Source organism: Leuciscus leuciscus (genome assembly GCF_965113295.1).
Source record: "Leuciscus leuciscus genome assembly, chromosome: 24".
NCBI lineage: Eukaryota > Metazoa > Chordata > Actinopteri > Cypriniformes > Leuciscidae > Leuciscus > Leuciscus leuciscus.
Window position 1 is genome coordinate 6,436,278 of NC_138723.1, and position 20,685 is coordinate 6,456,962.

The 20,685-nt window shown below is 36.3% G+C and overlaps 1 protein-coding gene across 2 annotated transcripts in view; it reads right to left on the bottom strand.

The window, feature by feature from the left end:
- The window catches only part of musk (muscle, skeletal, receptor tyrosine kinase), a 33,291-nt gene extending 13,946 nt beyond the window's left edge, over positions 1–19,345 (bottom strand). The window contains exons 1-7 of one of the 2 annotated variants that reach the window (XM_082157662.1): positions 19,100–19,345; positions 9,437–9,563; positions 9,112–9,263; positions 8,780–8,907; positions 8,506–8,647; positions 7,631–7,755; positions 2,449–2,612 (exon numbers count right to left, since the gene is read on the bottom strand). In XM_082157662.1, the coding sequence (XP_082013788.1) occupies positions 2,449–2,612; positions 7,631–7,755; positions 8,506–8,647; positions 8,780–8,907; positions 9,112–9,263; positions 9,437–9,563; positions 19,100–19,172 (911 nt within the window). In that variant the 5' untranslated portion in view covers positions 19,173–19,345. Of the gene's footprint in view, positions 1–124; positions 493–2,448; positions 2,613–7,630; positions 7,756–8,505; positions 8,648–8,779; positions 8,908–9,111; positions 9,264–9,436; positions 9,564–19,099 lie in introns of those variants that run through there. The other variant, XM_082157661.1, reaches the window with a different exon arrangement.
- Positions 19,346–20,685: the final 1,340 nt, after the last annotated feature.

Genomic DNA, 20,685 nt, shown 5'->3' on the forward strand with positions numbered 1-20,685 from the left:
TTGCCCAATGGATGTTAAAGGTTTATCATGGAACCATAGATGCCAATAAATAACCATTATTTTTAAGAGTGTGTATATATTATATGCTGAAGTGCCACTCAATAGGATGCTAATTTATTCTTACCTCCATTCTATGGGAAAGTGACAGGATCCAGAGACGGCCACCAGAAACAGGCCCAAGAAGAGAGAAAAGCACAAACAATATCTGTTTAATGTCCGAGAGTAACACATCCACTCTGTCGGCCTGACCATTCTCCTGTCATGCAGTGCTTGGCTCAATGTTTGTGTGTGTGAGAGGAGGACAGAGACAGAACTTGGGGGGTCTTTCTGGATATACAGCAGGTGTGAAGTTTAACAGCCCTCCCTGATTTCATGTGACAGGATTCAAGAATCTCCTCCACAGAATAAAGGAGTCTGACCAACTCTATCTCACGACCAATTCATATGAATTCGTACTAGTGAGTAAAAGGTGGCTAATTTGTACGAATTCGTACGACCTCACTCGTACGAATTCGTACGATTTGTCTAAGCCCCAGTGATGGGTAGGTTTAGGGGCGGGGGCAGGGGTACGTCACTCGTACGAATTCATACGAATTGGGCAACTCGTAAAATATGTACGATTTAGCAAGAATCGTACGAATTCTTACGAGTGAGGTCATAGAAATTCGTACGAATTAGCCACCTCGTAAAATAAGTACGAATTGCTGTGAGATCGGGTTGGTCTGACGGTGTCTTTCTTCAAAACTTTTTTTTGTTTTTTTGGGGGATATACACCCATAAGAAATAAAACATTAGTCAGGCATTATCACACATGATACATTATTATATCTAACTTTGCAGATGCTGATTGACCAATAAGAGTCAAGTATTCTGGAGAGCCATGTGATAAGGAATATGTGGTAGAAATGAACATCAAATAGACACACATTATTACTCAGTTAATTCAATAATTAATTCCAGATTGCCTAATCGTATTGTATACATTCTCTACATGGCTAAAGCGCCACTATAAAGCATTGTGGCGTGTTTGCGCAGGGATGCTTTTCGGGGCTTTGAGGAGGCAGACGAACAGCTATGCAAACACAAGGCAAGCTAACTGAAATCCTGGCTCCAGAAACACAGCTGCTGAAACTTAGAGAGCAGTCTCTTCATATTTACACAAAGCAGCCAGAGAAACATATGGCTGAAACAGTAGGTCACAGTGGGTGAGTGTTTTACGAAGACCCGTTTCATGGGCCTTTGTTAACAGAAGCATCTCAAATTGATTTTGCTAAAACATTATGACTGGTGACATTACAGCCTTGCAATAATAGACTGTGGCAGTAACCTGGAACAGTGACTGTGGTTAGTTAGTAATGTGACGTATAGTATATCATATTGCTAAATGAAAATGTACCTTGTTATTTATTTATTTGCATGGTACACTACTGTTCAAAAGTCGGTACGATTTTTTTCAAGTTCTCAAGTCTTATAAGTCAAACATACAGCAACAAAAGTAATATTGTGAAAAATGATTACAATTTAAATTGTAATATATAGTCAAATGTAATTTACTCATGTGATCAAAGCTGAATTTTCAGCATCATTACTCCAGTCTTCAGTGTCACATGATCCTTCAGAAATCATTCTAATATGATGATTTGATGCTCAAGAAACATTTCTGATTATCAATTGCTTAATATTATTTTAAGAAACCATGATATATTTTGTTAGTATTCTTTGATGAATACAAAGTTTAAAAGTACAGAATTTATATGAAATAGAAATATTCTGTAACATTATAAATGTCTTTACTTTTGATAAATTGAATGTGTACTTGTTGAATAAAAGTTCTCGAAACGTCTGAATGGTAGTATACACCCATGTACTTCAAAGAATGCCACAGTATTACCATGATAAATGTTGTTTCCAAATGAACATGGTACTTTTTTTTTGAAAGTGCATTTTGTCATGTCGGCATTATCAATTATAAATGCATATGCATGCACTATTGGACTATTTGGAGATTATTTATAACAGTGACATTTGAACTATTTTGAGGCACCCAAGTCTGTTCATAACAGAGCATGACAACCTTGTTTCAACATCCAGATAACAGGCATTTGACAGTGATAACAGTTGTCAAATACTGTTTCAAGTCACCTCTCTATTCATGTGTTATAATAACCCATATAAGCATTTACCGTAGTATCCATACTTCATGCTAAATACTACAGGGAATGTTACTTCAGTAAAATAGTTGTTTGGTATCACCACTACTGTCATCTAAATTATAAATATTCTGAAATATTCACATGCTGTTTACAGGAAGCCCCGTTTTTATTTATTTGTAGTTATTTTTTACAGTTGAGTATCAATATTTCAGTATCTCTGCTATTTTACGAGACACTATGGGACTTTTAGGGACAAAGCAGTAGACAAACTATTGGATATAGTAAGACTATAAACTGACCTGAAACAGTTATTCTTGCTGTAGCTTTGACGGTATTGGCTCCTCCGCTGTGCTGGTTAGTAGCCTGACAGGTGTAGAGAGCTGGTTTATGAACCACCACACGCAGAACAGATAGTATGACCTCATCCACCAGGGTCTCCTCCACTGACGCTCCTGAAATCTGCAGATAACAAAATACCATCAGCAACAGCCTAACATGATAAACCATGATAAATTCACTGTAATGTATGGCCTCTACATTTGATCAAATGCCAATATGTGCAATATAAAAAACACTACCGTTTTTTTTTTTAAGACATTAATACTTTTATTCAGCAAGGATGCATTAAATTAATCAAAAGTGATAGAAAAGGCTTTACCACTGCTACAAAATATATATATATATATATGTTTAAAATAAATGCAGTTATTTTGAACTTTCTATTAATCAAATAATCTTTAAATAATTTTTCCACCAAAAATATGAAGCAGCACAACTGATTTCAACATTGATAATAATCAGAAATGTTTTGTGAGCAGCAAATCATCATATAACAAAAATTTCTGAAGGATCATGTGACTGGACAAGTGATGCTGAAAATTCTGCTTTGATCACTTGAATAAATTACATTTTACAATATATTACATTGTAAAACCGCTATTTTAAATTATAACAATATTTTTTACAATATTACATATTTTAACTGTATTTTTGACCAGCTAAATGCAGCCTTGGTGAGCAAAAGAGACCTCCTTCAAAATAATAATAAACTTACAAACATCAAACTTTTGAACAGTAGATAATAACAACAATAACAATCACAAACAATTATTATGGCAAGGGATGTACTGTACCCACAAAATGCAGCAACTATAAATGAATATAACTGAATTAATATACAGTTCTGCTGATGTGCGATGACAGGTGTGCATAGGCTTTTCAAATATGACTTATCTAATTAACTTCTTTTTAACTAAAACATTCATGATATTATTTTTAATAGCACAGAGATTCCAGTATGTAATTGGGGGCTATTTGTATTTGTAATTATTACAAAATAGCCACTAGTGTTCTTCACAGTATATGTGCAGAAATGCATAATAGAATAGAATAGAATAGAATAGAATAGAATAGAATAGAATAGAATAGAATAGAATAGAATAGAATAGAATAGAATAGAATAGAATAGAATAGAATAGAATAGAATAGAATAGAACTGATGGGTCAAATGCAAGTCACATGATTATTCCAACCAATATAACAAATCCCTCTATTTATCGTTTGGATGTGTTAAGACTCCTGCTATTTTGCTAATGTGATTTGTTGAGTTTATGAGAACATTATGAGAGCCTGTAGGAATGTCAGTCTCATGCTGCGATCACGGCTCTATATTTGACGAAGTGCGCATGCAGCTGATTTTAGAAGGCACTTCATCTGGCTCAAGAAAACTAATGAGCTGAGAGTCCTGCCAGAATGACACTCAGACGGGGTAATTTTAATCAACGGTCTAATAACATCTCACAGGTTTCAGAGATGCTCTGTGGGTCAGAGGTCAAAGTTCATTTATCAATCATCATCATCATCAGCTATGACAGCTCGAACTATTTATCAGAGCAATGTTTTATGTATAAAATGTATTTTCTAAATTATTTCGTAACATTATCAGTGAAAAGAGCACTAAAGGCAAAGTACATTAATGGCAATGATTTGGTCCAAGTAATTAGTGGATTTGAAAAGAAAAAAAAAATGTCAACAATTACCAAAAAAGGTATTGAATAGACATATTATTCTAATAACACATCATTATTGAAAGCTGTATTTGATGTGAAATCTTTTTTTTTTTTTTTTTATGCAACATAATAATGATGACATTACTATTATTTTGAAATGTTGAAAATATAAAATATTTAAATAACAAAACAATCAAATAATAAAAAAATGCAGATGCTAAAACATAGTGAACATTAAAATGATAAAATGCACATAACCGCAACCGCAAGTGTGCATGGAAAAACGTGACTGTGATCTTGAATGAAAATTGTTGAGTTTTGTGTATTTTAGTCTGTGTCATCTGTGCTAGCTTACAACAACAAAAACGTACTGTTTCAAATGGGAATATGTCAACAGAGTTTGCTCATGCGTCACCTTCATTGTGATGTGTATGCGATGTTTAATGGGACTTTATATACTTGACATCTCCAAAATGTATACCATTAACTTCGTTTTTTTCTCAAAGCGTAGTGCAACAAATAGCGGAACAAGCTGTAAGTCAGTATGTTCGTTTTTCTGTTTCTATATTGACTGATGCTAAAAGCAATGTAGCACTTGAATGTGTTCAAGGTGAAGCTGCCTCCCCCAGAGATTGTGTTCCCTAAGCAGGAAACTCCTTTTAAGTTCAATGGGTCGAAGCTGCCTCCCCCAGATATCAGGCTTTTTCTCTCTACGTAGGAAGCTCCCCAATAGTAATAAGGTCGAAGCTGCCTCCCCCAGATATCAGGCTTTTTCTCTCTAAGTAGGAAGCTCCCCAATATTAATAAGGTCGAAGCTGCCTCCCCCAGATATTGAGGTGCCCAAAGTAGGAAACCTCCCTTATTTGTCAAGCTTTGTAGCTGCCTCCCCCAGATATTTGTGTTTTCTCTCTAAGCTGGAAGCTCCCTTGTATCTCATTTAGGGTCGAGTGGTCTCACCAAACTTTTTTATGGTTTTAAGTGGTGTCCTCTTCTCCCCTTTGAGCTTCATCCTCAAAAGCTTTCGCCCAAGATTCGCAAACCCTTTTTGTTGGTGTCTTTCGGGAGTGCTGGAATCTTTGAGATTTTGGATATTTTAGAGTTTCCTGGGTTGAACTTAGAGTAGTATCCTCCCCGTTTCTCTAGAACCCAATGGGAAGTTGCTTTTTCGCCCCAGTTTTTGAACCCTTCATGTTGTATGGCACCTTCAGGAGCACTGGTGTCTTGAGATCTGGGTTAGATGGTGATTTCAAGTGGTTGTAGCTAGTGCATTTTGGGCTCCTCTTGATTTGCCGGTCTTCAATATTCAGTGTGGAGTAGAACCCTTCCCTACCCCTTCCCTACGATTTCTGGAATACCATCTCTGATACAGCTATGTTTAGTGGTGTAGCTGTGCTTTTCTGCAAGCTCCCCTTAATTAGCGGGTCCTCAATGTTAAGTGTGGAGTTTAACCCTTCCCCACTACCGGGATTCCTTTAAGTATGGTCTCTAGAACCCGACAAGCGATATTTGCCACAATTTGTGAACCATTTTTGTTGTAGGGCACCTTCGGGAGTGCTGGAGTCTTGATATCTTCGAACGGTGCTGCAGTTTCTTGAGTGGTTGTATAGTAGCTATCTCTCCGCTGGCTCCCCTTGATCAGCAGATCTTCTGGGTCGAGCGTAGAGTTGTCATTCCCTACTGTTTAGGGTCTTTAAGTAGGGTCCCTAACTCCTCAACTCCCCTGGCAGGAGATCGGTCCGATTCCTGGAATCACATTCTCTAGACAGCGATATTGAGTGTTAGTAGCTCGCACTTAGAGAGCTCCCCTTGGTAAGCAAGTATTTTGGGTTGAGTATGAGTGGTATTGCCAGTGTGAGTCCTCTGCTCCCCAGAGATACCCATCTCTGAGCTCCGATGAGAAGTGGCTTTTTGCATCCCTTTTTGCATTGGCAAGCACCTTCGGGAGTGCATGGTCTCTTGAGATTGTGACTGTAGTCAGACAAGGTGTGGACACTTTTCTACCGAGGTGGTACGATTTCTAGCTCCCCTGGGGTGTCTAGGGGTAGAACTTCCCCTAGTGATAGAGACAGGCTAGGGAATTGACTTACTCCCTGAGCCACTATTCATTTAAAAGGTAACATCTAATATATACTGTATGGATAGCAATACCAGACCTTTGAGTTATGCCCTTGGGACGAGCACTTTCCTTGCATAGGGTATGACGCGTGGGTGGTGGCCGTAGGGAATATTGTCACTGACAGTCCACCGGTTACCTGAGTTGGGGAATTTTTTGACTCTGGCATCTAAGAAAGATATTGTTGCTTTTGAACATGTGCTTCAGACACCTACACTCTCCAATAGTGCTACAGACTGCAGTACTGGGTACTTCTGCAACATAAGCAATGACGTACATCTGAGTGAAAGAGACGCCGGGAAGTTAGCGAGGGATGGGTGCTAGTTTACAAAAAAATAAAAATCCTGTATCAATAGGAAACATGTCAACACAAAAGGAAAAAAATATATGTTTGCACAAGCATGGAAGCAAATCTTGTGCACATACTAGTGCAACTGAATACATTCTGCAAAAAAAATAAAATCTTCAACAGAAAAGCTAGTAAAGCAACAAACAAGAACCTATCAATGAGAATATCAATCAAAATCAAAATAAAACACAAAAGGGTGAATAGTGTTGTCAGATTTACAGAAAATAGATTAGTTTGGGCAGTCAAGGGTTAAACCCTTCTGCAACTATACAACCTCACCTGAGAGGTCAGTCTCTGCTTTAGTCTTTACTGCTCACACTGTTGTTCCATATCGTGCCAAAAAATAGAAGTTTCAACCACCGTCGCTTAGCCAAACCAATATTTATCTACGCATATCTAAAAAGAAGTATTCAAATATGATTGCCAGTATCCAAATGAAAACAAAGAGAGCACAGCTTGTTCAGATCTACTCTTTACACCCCCTGACAGAAGCCTGAGAAATTTGAATCTTGGACTCTCCGGGATTTAAAGACTTAAACGCTTGTTTGCAGACAATATCTTCACCTAAGACTGCTGATCAGTTTTCGAGTTCCCTTTGTTTCTGTCTACCAAAATCCACATCCAAAAACGATCCCAAATAATGATAACAGTGCAGAGGTGTTTTGAATTCTTTTCTTGATCTTGATATGGCTTAAACTTTATTGCTGAGGTCTGATCAGCGCCCTGAGAAATGATTGTAGTTTGAATCCTGATAATAGTGACACCGACCAAAGCATTTACAGAACGCAGGCCTCCCATCATTGAACTGGCAGCACATTTGAGATATGCCGTCTGACATTTAACATGAATGAGCTCTGCTCTCTGTTCCAGTAAGATGAGATGAAAGTACAATTAATTTGCTCCATAGAGCCAAAGCAAACATGAAGAGCAAGAGAAAGATGTAGAGGAAAGATGGGGAGGAGAGAGAAAAATTACTGTAGAGTATCTTATAAAGTAGAGAATTTACCGTATTGCCATTTTCAAGCCAAGTTATAGATGGGATTGGGTTGCCAGTGGCATTACACTCTAATGTAACCTCTGATCCGATCTGAACTTTCTTCTCCCTGGGAACTTTCAGAATCTTGGCAGGAGCTATGGGAGAGACAATGACAAATTAGAAAACAGAAAATATTTTAAAAAGCTTAGAAATCTACCATTTGTATACATGTTGGTTTCATATAGTTTTGAAGAACAAATATGTATTTTATTGTAAAACATACTCCAGTAATCAATAATCCCCAATTATAATACAAAATGTGATGTGGTACAGTATAAGCATCAACTTAAATGTGATAAGATGTTAGCACACTGTAGAAATATCCCATTATTAAACAAAAAAATTAAATAATAATAATTTTGTACAATTTAATTTATTATTAACAAAAAAAATATTCATTACGTTTTTACCATATGACACTGTACAACCTGAACTAATGTTGCCTTGTCATAAAAAATTAAAAAAGATACTATATGTCAAAATTATGTCAAAGGTACTATAGACTACTAACTGTTGGTTGCACCACACAAAATATGTTATTCATATATATAACCCAAATTTGACAATTTTCTAATATTAATAAGCAGTGAAGCAGAACATACTCTTTTTCAAACAAGTAATGACACTGATTGTAAGTTTTAATGCATTTTAAATAAGAATAAATAAGAATAAATGAATTAGCAAAAATAGAAGCCAGCATTATATCATTGACTTATAAACATAAAGTGACCCAAAAAGTATTTGGACACTTAAGTCATAATTACATTTCCTGAATGTTATTGCATTAGAAAATCTGAAGAGTACAATAATACTTGAATGAGGATCAAAGCTATTTTATGACATACCCTGTACTTCAATAGTGACTGGTTTGGAGTAAGCAATTCCAAAACTGTTTCTGGCCACACAGCGATACAGCCCAGCATCCTCTTTCTTGATGTTGTTAATTTTTAGGGAGCCAGATTCCAAAACTGATATACGACTATTAACCTACAGGACACATGAATGATGGAGATGTTCAGAAAACACACAATGCTTGAAAACCATGTTAATATGGATCCAATGCATTAATACTGAGAAGAAAATTGTATGTTAAGAAGAAAGACAAGTTGTTCCATTTACCTTAATCAAATCATCTTCTTTAATCCAGGATATTTCTGGTTTGGGATATCCTAATGTTAAACATGGCAACACTGCTTTGGACTCCACAACCAATGTCATGTTAGTAGGATGTCTTTTGATTTGGGGCTCTGAAAAAATAATAAAAGTTCATCCTCATACTTAACTCAAAGCAATGCATAAAAAGCAACAGATAAAATCTTAATTTGGATATTCTATTATAATTTTAAAATTCAAACATGTCCTCCTAAAATGTGGATTATTCATAAATCAAGCATTGAATAAGCAGTGCTCTAAGTAGTTATGGTATGAGTTATGAGAGTATTTGAACATACTCATCTTCAGCTGTAAAGCTCCACAGCTCTTGGCTGGTTCTCCAACTCCATTGTTAGCAATGCAGCAGTATTCTCCGTTGTCCAGATCCTTTACATTGGGAATGATCAGCATTTGGCCATTTTCTCGTATAATGTATCTGGAATCGTAATACCTGCATTCAAAAAGTAAATGTTGAACGTACTTCACAAAACATTGGTGTGGATCTTTGCCAAGGTCTCTTCTGAAACCTCTAAACCAGTTTATTTTGGAGAATTATTATTATTATTATTATTAACTTTACGGATGGCATAGGATAATAATCAAATGTATGAAGGAAGTTCTAACCGTATTGGGTAATTATTCCGTGTCCATGAGATATCGGCTTGAGGGTATGAATCAACCTCACATATGAAAGTAGCATTATGATCCAGAGAGGCATCCACTGTCTCAAGCAATGTTGTGATTCTGGGTGCTAAAATAGAGAAGGAAAGATATATTTGCATCAACAAATCATAATGAAATGTTAAATTACTGTATACAAAGAGGTCTTTGGTTACAATTGTTACAGTGTTACAGACTTAAGTACTAAGTAATATTAATTAATAACATGCACTCACTATAGGTTTAGGTTCATGGTTAGTTTCATGTAATTATTCATAATTTACTGTTACTATTGTAAGAAAATGTAATGTGTAACAATTGTGTGTGTTTAATGTGTTTTTATTGACCCTTCAGTAATCGTGTTATGAAAATAGGACAGGCTTACAAGACATGCTTTTTATAATTTGACCCTAAATAGTAATAAATCAGACATTGTAAGTGTTGTGAAACTATCTTTTCACAACAAAATATTTGACATTCTGAACACGGCGCACAGCTGACCTCAGAGAGGGTGATGGAGGGAGAGCAAGCTTCTGATGGAAATAACTGTGAGAATGTTATCCTAAGAATAAATCCAACTGATAAGAAACACATCCCTTCAGTGACTGAGGGCAGAGTGGAGGTTAGGTCTCGTTACACTAACAAAAACGTTTTTAAAGGTAACATTGTAATTACATTGATGTTGTTTGTGTGTGTGTGAGTGTGTGTGTGTGTGTGTGTGTGTGTGTGTGTGTGTGTGTGTGTGTGTGTGTGTGTGTGTGTGTGTGTGTGTGTGTGTGTGTGTGTGTGTGTGTGTGTGTGTGTGTGTGTGTGTGTGTGTGTGTGTGTGTGTGTGTGTGTGTGTGTGTGTGGCGTTAAACCATGTTCCCTTCCGAAAGAACTCAACTCTGCGTCAGATTGACTCCTAACACCCCCATAGACTGCAACTTAATCACCACTTTCAATGCCCAGAAAGGTAGTAAAGACATAGTTTAAATAGTCCATGTGACTACACTGGTTCAACATCAATGTTATGAAGCAACAAGAATACTTTTTGTGCACGAAACCAATTTCAACAAACAGAAAGCTCTCAGATTTCCCAAGATGAATGAAGGTCTTACATATTTGGAACGACATGGGTGAGTAATTAATGACAGAATTTTCTTTTTTGGGTGAACTAACCCTATAATGATGATGGGAGCCTGGCATCTGCACCCGTGGCTGACAGCTCGAAGATTAAGATTGCTGGGATCGCAGGTTAAGTTAGCGGACAGATCTGGGACGGGAATTTCCCTTTATCAGTCTTATCTTGGGAGTTCCAGGGATGGACTTGAGAAGCCCCCTATCTTTTCCGGTCTGCCTGATAATGTAATAATGGAGTCGGATGTGTTTGAAGTTGAGGTGTGAGGATGTTGACTTGACATTCAGCTCCATTTGTCATCAGCTGCCCTTCTGGGCAAGATCCTCTGAAGTTCTCGTACGTCTCCTCTTAGGAGGACTGATGGTTGAGCAGGAAGTGAGAGAGATATAAGTTGTTCTCTCCTGCCCATGGAGTTCCATTGTACGTTACCCTAGTTTGGGTTGCTTTTAGGGTCTGCGAGACGGGGTGCGAATTATATAGTCCTCTGCTGCCCACTTCAGCTTCATGATAAGGCTGAGGGTGCAACCCTAGTTCCATGAGAAAGGGAACGAGACACTGCGTCACTTTGCCATACTGCACACACACCTGGGCGTCTTCCTTCAGACCATTAGAACCTGATAACTGTCACGTGTCAGTGCTTGTTTGGACTTTAAGTTTGTGTTTTGATTGGTTCCAATTTTCCTTTGTTCTTTTCCTGCCATGCCTTCGTTTCTATGGTTACTGTCATTTAGTTCAGCTGTATCACCTGTGTTTAGTTAATCAGTGTCATCTGTGTTTGTATTTAAGTTCTGTCAGTCTCCGTCCGATCTCCGTTATATTTAGTGTGTGTTGCTAACTTGCTACCTGATCTGCTGTCTTGTGATTTATTATATTAAACTTTCGTTTGTGGAAATATATCTTCATCTCCGTCTGCCTTCCTGCAACCACATGTATTTTGCAGCCAGGGCAGTCTAGCAACTCTCCATAGACTTTCGAGCTGCAAAAACCTAAATTGGGTCAGGCCAATCACGTCACGTATAGAGTAGGCGGGGTGGGCTTAACATATGACGACAGAGTTGCGACGGTTACCTGGCTGCTACTTGAAAACAAAGAATGACGGCTGCTGGCGAACATCTTTCAAATCGGCTTTGGCTGCGACTCTGGAGGACTTGGAGTTAAGTTTTTCTTTGAGAAAAGAGCAAAGAACGGCACTTAAGTCATTCTTAAAAAAAGGAAGATGTGTTCGTCGTTTTGCCGGCCAGATATGGCAAAAGTTGAATCTATCAACTAACGTTAGCTCCGCTGTTGGGAAAACGCTCTGGTTGGTTGAAGCGCTGTCCTATTGCGTGCAGAGGGAATTTGAAAGACAGCCGTTTATCCCGCCTCTCGGATTGAGCCGTGTCTATGGTGAGTTTCCAGACCTAACATCTTGATGTAGGTCTGGCTTGCCAGGCTATCTCTAACCCTAACCCAAACAAATCCAAAAGGACAATCCAAATAAAAAAATCCAGAGCAATCCAAATAATCTTATCTAATTAATATAACAAGACTATAATATAGCTAAGCCTACTATAATTAATAATAACAATATACTATAACTATTCTAACCTGATAATGTAATAATATATAGCCCTAACACATATATGACACATAACGACAATGACAATGATAGTTATCTAACTCTCTGACTCTTTAACACTACATCTGCTTTTACTACTGCTGACAACACCCACAAGGTGGGGCGAGTTTCGAACCACCTTTTATCCAGAAGCGACACTCAGACCAAACCGATGACGTATCCACACAAACCGAGGCCTCGTTTGTCATCAGTCACGTGATTTTCACGTTAACAACACAAGCCTCGAATCGCGGCTTCATCTGGCACGCCCATTTTTTCTCGACACAAGCTCCGACGCCTCGTTTCAAATGTCACATCACTACTCATAGGTCGTCACCTGACTACTTCAAAGGCCAATCTCATTGGTGCTCAGGCACACATGCTTCAGATTTTCAAGACTTAGTTTTGTCTTGTTTTAAAATACAAATATCTAAACATTACTAATCAAGATACATTAACTTAAGGAGCAAAATGACATTAATGGCTATTAAGTCGTTTTCTAAAAAAATAAAAAAATAAAAAAATTAATAAATAAATATATATATATATATATCTTTTTTAAGCATTATTGTTTTTTTCTTACACCTCTCAGTAAACACAACAACAAGCCAAGTATACTTAGAATACTTAATTATACTTTTAAGTATATCTTGATCAAAATATTGAGTATTGTATAAGTCAAATATATCAGATTTCTGTCAGTATAAGTCAAGCATACTTAAGTATAATTCTAAGTATATTTCTGAGAAGTACATAAAAAGTAGACAAAGTATTTTTTCTCATTTTGAGTTAAAAAGAAGTATAATAATAGCACACTTTTTGTAATGGGGCTTTTGAGAGCAATTCTGATTCTAAACATGCTCATAGTGAATTTAATGTGTAAAATATTAACAAAATAGTATTAGAAACTAACATGTGTGTGTTATGTATGTTTAAGTTCACAAGTACTAAGTTTTCAGCCTAGTAACATGTTAACTAACACCAGACTGTTGAAATGAGTTGTGTCAAGTCTCTCCGTGAGTACTGCTATGTGTTTGTCACGTGGAGTTGAAGTCACTAATAAGGGTCCATTTCATTTCATGCTGCCTATTTATGCAAGTAGACAGCTCAGGTTTTGGAACAGAATGTATTACATGAAGTTTAGGTTCACAAAGTAATATTTAGTCTAATTTTAATTACAGCAAGATCAGCCCTTTATTGTTCTTGTTAAAGCCATTCTACGTAAACTTAAAATGTATGCTTCTGGATATCACAGTTCGAGTTCTGAAATGTTTACTCTTTATGTTACATAATATTTGTTTTAAGAGTCATTAAAACAGCATTAAACATTCACTGTAAAGTCTGTGGTCAGTTTATTGTACTTCCCTGTCTGTCTTGTAATAAATGTTTTAGCTGGAGTTTTATTGTTTAGTCTGGCACTGTTACGTCAAGACACATCAACTCCAGGAACTTCTCGTCTTCTCATTTCTTTTGCAATCGCACTTGCTTTTTTTTTGTTTTTCTTCAAAGATTAGTTTCTTCAAAGGGAAATACGACAAGATAAATAGGGATAGCTTAACCCGCCAGAATTTCCCGGGAAAAAAACAAAACAAACAAAACTGTATTAGTTTTCCAAATCTCCCCATTCAAGGTCATACGCTCCTCTCACATTCAGAAACTGGACCAAAATGGATGCGCTATACTGTGCTCACTAATGTAATTATCACAGGTCCACATGTCACATATATGACGCTTGTGCTAATTTCAGATTTGTTATATTATTAGAGAGAGAACAATGTGCTAACTTCCCCTCTCTCTTTCTCTCTTTGGGTGCAATATGAACGGCATGTATTGATTGACGTGTCTTTGTTCCCATTGCATGTATCTGTTGTTTCAGAGGAGTTGAACTGTGAATCAATCAATTAAGATACTTGATTATCACCTGATGATCTTTAATGTTCTTAATATAATCACTGAGTAAATTGTGAAGGCAGAACAGCTGAAATGTTTGTCCTTGTATCTCCTCTTTTAAGTCAATAAATTATTTTTTATTATTATTTATAGAGCAGACCTTTTGTATTGTCTGACTAGAGAAACAGGTCTCAGCACCTTATTAGCTGGGTGAGTGTTTTGATTGGAGTATTATTTATATACTGTTATCGTATTTATTAATATATTTTAATTCGCTTTTATATTTTATTTTCATATAAAATTGCTAATATTTTAGTAATTTAGTTTTTACACTGTAAAAAAAAAAGTAGCTGCCTTTCATTTTTAAGTACAATCAATTTGGATGTTTAAGTCATTTCAACTTAAATTACATTAAACTGACTTAAAAAAATGAGTTTAATCTTGTTAACTTATTTTGATGAGTTAAAGCAATGCAAAAACATGTTGTCATAACTTATTGAGTTACTTTTTTCATACTTTTTTTTTTACAGTGTAGTAATTGTAGTACTTCAATTAAAACTTATTTCAGATAATTGCCAAGACTACATTTTAGGTAACTTTTATAAGTCATTTTTATTTACTTATTTTTGCTGGTTTATATATCTATTCAGCTTGAATTTATTTTTATTTCAGTTGAATTAATTTTAGTAATTTTAGTAGACTCTTTCAATTTAAAATTATTTTAGTTAGTTGCCAAAACAACATTTCTAGTTTCTAATCTTATAATTTTTTTTATTTATTTCAACTAACGATTGAAATAATGATTTTTAATATTTAAAAAATAACACTGTTTTGCTCTTTCAGTCACTTGGATTTAATGTTAGTTGGTTACACTTTATTTTGATGATCCACTTTGGACAATTCTACTGATTGTAAATAACTTTGCAACAACATGCCAACTAACTCTCATTAGAGTATTAGTAGATCGTAGTGAGGTTAGCGTTAGATTTTAATTTTCAGGTTGGGAGAATTAGTTGACATGTAGTTTCAAAGTTACTTATAGTCAGTATAATGTCTGTTGAGGAGCATCACAATAGAGTGTTAGCAGATATTAAGCAGACAGTCTACTAATACTCTGATGACTGCTATTTGACATAATAGCATAGTTGCAAAATTACTTATAGTTCGTAGAACATCTAAAGTGGACCATCGGACAGTTGTGTTACTGTCATGGCATATTTCCTTGAATTGTCATCCGTGGAGAAAGATGTGTTTGGGAACCAGACTGTGTAGGTACGTCATCTTAGCAGAGGCTAACAGGGCCTAGCTAACTAGCAAAACCAGGATTAAACTTGTCGGCCTGCTGGCCTCACATTAATTTCTGCTGTCAACTGCACAAAACTCCTCTAAAACCATTCCGGGAGACCAGCTGAGCACTTTAGGTCGGTTCAAACTATTTTTTTTATTTTTTTTTTCAGGAGAGAATGCAAAGTTCTTGTCTTTTTAAGGTCTTCTCTGTCTTGTATGCAGATGAGTGATAGCGGTGAAGCTGGAGCCTCGTTCATTTACACCATGACTATGCAAACCTTGTTTGCTGTCGGCTGCGTTTTCTCACGGGGATGCATTAACACTCCGCAGGACACAACCTGCCAATTCCCCAAGTGTGAATCAGCGGATATATCACCTGTTCCTCGCAAGAGCATCCAAGGACATCATCATCCCTGACCTGTTAGCAACTTAAGATGCTGCTTAGGGTTTTGTGTAACAGCCTCACTCTTTGCTTATCCATTTTGATGTAAACAAATTACTTCAATGAACTATTATTTTTTTCTTCCATTTAAGAAAAGGTCATAGGCCTATATAAAATCAAATTTTACTTCCACGATAACTAGTTCGGGGAAAGTCTTGATCAACTATTATGAAGATGAACGATTATGCTATTTTACATGTTCATCTTTCTTTAGTGTGTAATGTTGATGTTTGTGGATGAAAAAGGTCTTAAAGCACAAAGTCCCTCCAGTGGGAGTTATTCTCTATATCAGTGTCAGTGTTTCTGAACTCCCTGAAACGCCACCATTGTAGTCTTGAGTTTTCTTCCGGGAACAAACGTGTCACAATATTCTTAATTTAAATAATTCCTGTCCAAGGCACATGCAAAATAAAGGGGCGTGGCCTGCTTGAGTTGCGTTAGTAACTCACAACACACTGGTCCAGCCGACCAATCAGAGCACATTGTACTTTTCAGAAAGAAGGGCTTTATTGAGACAGGAACTAAACAGGGCTGTGTTTCCCCGTTAGCCAACTATGGTCACAACTGTTAAAATCTGTTGGTAACGACGGACCATAAAAGACAGAGCGTTAAAGTCAGACTGGGAAGAGAGGTGCTGCAACAATGTCAAATGTGGGGGGGAAATAATGTGTTCTATTAGAGCCCAAAAACACCAATACTTTGAGAAAGTGCATAAAAGGTCTTCATTAAGGATTTCTTGAGCCATGAATGTTAGTCTTGGTTACTTTTGCTGCAGTTTTTATCACTGCTTCCAGTTGTGTTGAACATCAGCATTGTCCAGTCTCACCGGTACCTTACTGTGTGAATGACATTTGGTGTGATCCCAAGAAAGAGATACTGTATGCAAAGGGTGAGAAGGAACATTGGTTTTCCTTCCGCAGGACACTGACAGCCAGATGAGGTGTGGAACAGCTACTGATGCTATTCATTTGATTAATTTAATTTGAGGTAGTGTGTACGTCAATATCAAATTTATACCTAACCATCTGATCGCATAGCATTTTGGCATCATCTATTATGGCAGTGGTTCTCAGCTGATTTTGTTCCAGGATCCAAGTGGACATTAAGTGGCGACGCTACTGAATGTAACCTACAATTAATGCAGGCTGGGTCTTATTTCCTTTGACATTTCATAGTTCATGGTTTGTTTGGATGAATGTATGTCAATGTACCAAGGAACAAATTAATTTGTGCCAAAATAAGATAAAGTTTGATTAGATGCAACTTTTGCCGTCGACAACAAAAAGATATGAGGAATGTTTTCTTCTATTTTAGACAATGTATCCAACTATGCCCAATTCAATGTAATTTTTTTTTTATTTGATCAATTTGATTCAGAACAGACCAGCAACTAATTAAGACTTAAAATATATTTTTACATATATGAGTTTTGTCAGTAAATGGCATTGTTACCAAAAAAAAATAAAAAAAAATAAAAATAGCACTGGTTTTGTGTAGTATATTTGTTCTTCAATTATTCAAAAAGTGTGGTATAGGGATAATGGTATAATGGTATTCCCTGTTGAGAACCATTGCTTTAGAAAGTCAGAGTAAACTTTCTATTTTTGGTCAATTTTAAGTAATCGTGTGCTACATCTTTTATACGTTCGATTGGAAGAAAATAAAATTTCCGCCACTGTGTTTCTGGCTATATGAAATACACATTCCAGATCTGGAAAGCATAGCATTCCACATGCATCCAATACATTACCTAGCAATGCCACACTCAAACAATCTCAATCAATATTTTCCAACAAATTATTCCAAGGTGTCACTGTGTTTGCTCTAAGTAGAACAATTGATTTTAGCATGCTGTCCAAAACCAATATGCCTTCCTTATGACCTCATAAGTTATTTTAAGATGTCGATTAGTAACCGCATGAATGTATCTTAGGAAGAAAAACTTTGGGCGTACAGTGTATCTTCCCCATCTGGAATCCAAAATCATCATAAACATTTCCAGTTGGAAGACATTGAGGTTCAAAGCTCTGTGCTTTAAGGTTCACCAGAAGTCATATGTCACAAATTATAGCTCAGGCTTGACGTGACCTCACTATTTAAATCATAATTACACAAATCGATAATTACACCCATCTGTCAATGATTCTGAGATTGATACTGTTAAACATTGAAATGATTCTACAGTTCTGCTCTGTATGTAATGGTTTCTCTCAAACGGTCAGGAAAACCAGACTATAATAAATGTTTATTCATTGTGGGTGCAAAGAAAAATGTGAGAAAGTTTTCTTTGACTTGATTTGAAAATGAAAGGTCTGAAGCGCTTGAACAGGGTTTGGTGTGTATATTGTGGAAAGAACATGCTGGAAGCTTTCGTCCTCTGCTTTAATCTATGATGACACAAAGTATTTGTTATGAATGGCCATTGATACGGCTATTATTAATACAGCAGCACATGTTGTAGCAAGGCACAGTGGTTGAGTCAAAAACAGCTCCTTTCATAACAATCTTTTGACACTTCATCCATTACTGTAAATATTGACATGCATTGAATATCTCATGTAGTGCTTTCTATGTTTATGTGCATTTCACACACTTTAAAAAAAATGTTGCTTCCTTAAATTTTTAAGTACAATCAACTTAGATGTTTAAGTAATTTCAACTTAAATTACATTAAACTGACTTGAATCTTGAGTTGAATGAGTTGAATCTTGTATAACTTATAGGAAAAAGTTGAAAATTGCTTAACTTATTTAAAGCAATGTAAAAACACGTTTTAATAACGTATTGATCATCTATTTGTATAGTGTATTTGGCTGAATTGTGTCATTGTCAAAAAAACAAAACAAAAAACATAATACCCCCTAATAATAAGCTATTTAATTATTCTATTGTGGTTCTATTGTGACAAATACCTAATTTGGTGTGACAATAAACAGTTTACATAATAAACTTTTAACCTGGTTAATACAAAATTGATTCTAAAAAAGTAATAAAAAAAAAGTACATATTAAATGATTGATATATATATATATATATATATATATATATATATATATATATATATATATATATATATATATATATATATATATATATATATATATTAACTCCATGTTATTCAGCTTGATTTGAGAAGAGCATACCAAAGAGTATTTTCACATTTAGTGTGCCCACACTTCAACAAATCTTTAATCCTAATTTCTCAATAATCAACAAACTGCCTTAGTTCACCATGTGGTCAATGCTTACACAACACAAGTTAGTTCTTCACAATGAGAAGCCATGACTCACCTCTCTGGATCCCTTCACTCAGGCTGAAATATGCCAGAACAAGTATCAGTGGAATGTTTTTGAGGACCTTCATGTTCACCTTAGAACGTTCTGCTTCGAATCAGCTTTAAAATCCATTTGTCAGCCTCATATCAAAGCTGTGAAATGAAGTCCCTGCAGATAGTACAGTATGTGTGTGTGTGTGTGTGTGTGTGCTGCAGACAGGCCTGCGATCTGTTCGAGTCACTGTGCTCGTGCGGATAGCTGAAGATAGACAGGACCAGCTGCTGGATATGCTTACAGTGATATGAGGGGGATGAGGTACAGAAAGTGCCCAGAAAATACCAATAATGCCATTTTTATATACGGGAACATGTAGTTTGTATGTTTGTTCTGCCAAAATTCAGAGCTCATAATATGATTTAGCATGAACAATTCATGGCATGAATGTAATTGAAGGAAATATTAATATCCCTATCACAGTGTCTGTGCTGATATCACAAGCAGCATTCAATATATGATCTACACTGCATGATAAATAACTTAATATAAAAAAAATGCCTCACTTCACTTTTGAAGTTTATTTATTAGACTTGTTTTAGTGGTATTTGCAAATTTCACACAATTCCTTTTGGACTCGTGTTATGAATCCACTTTAACTGCTGAATATAAATTGCTAAATCATATTTATTGAAAGTCAGTGTGAGAAGTTATGTGTTTCTCTATGTGACTTGGACGGCACTCAGAAACGCACGCCTGAGGGAGCACTCATAGCAATAGCATGACAGACACAGCCTTTGCATTCAAGTCGCCTTTGTATGGAAGGACCCACCTGTTGCTCACTGGCCCGTATGTACTGATTTATTTTAAGCTGGAGAGTGAAATTTCCCAAAGTGACTGTTTATGTCCCCATCCTCTGCGATTTTGCCTTTTATGGTTATTTGCATTAGAAAATATTATTCTGAGTGCGTACAACCCACTATATGCAATCTGCTAATTATCACTTCTGAAGTGGTGTTTGTTTTGACAGGTTTTGTTATGCATAGAACTTAGAATATCCTGAAGTTTAAGCGTCACTGAGTCTGACTTAATTCAGTCGGTTCTGCCAAAATGAAGAGAAATTACACCACCTTTTCTTCAGGCACATTATTTCTACTAGTTTCAGTAGTTATCACCTTTTAGTTTGCATGGATTGTGTCTTACTGTCTCTCTCTCTCTCTCTCTCTCTGTCTCTCTCTCTCTGTCTCTCTCTCTCTCTCTCTCTCTCTCTCTCTCTCTCTAACACACACACTGACCACTTTATTAGGTAAACCTGTTCAACAATTTGCAGATGTCCAGTACAGAAGTATGTAAATAAAAATGCAAAAAACAATCTCTTGACTTCATCTTTTTTATCTAGCTGACAAATTATCTCATCACCCCGACGTTAACTTTACAAATTATATGCTGTCTGGTCTCAAACACGGTTTTGAATGTCAGCCCACTCAGAACATCATCTGCAATAATCTTCAATCCTCTCTAACAGAGCCTGAAGTAGTAGACGAACTGATCAAAAAAGAAATCGAATCAGGTTTGATGATCGGTCCCTTCCAAACACCCCCGTTTGA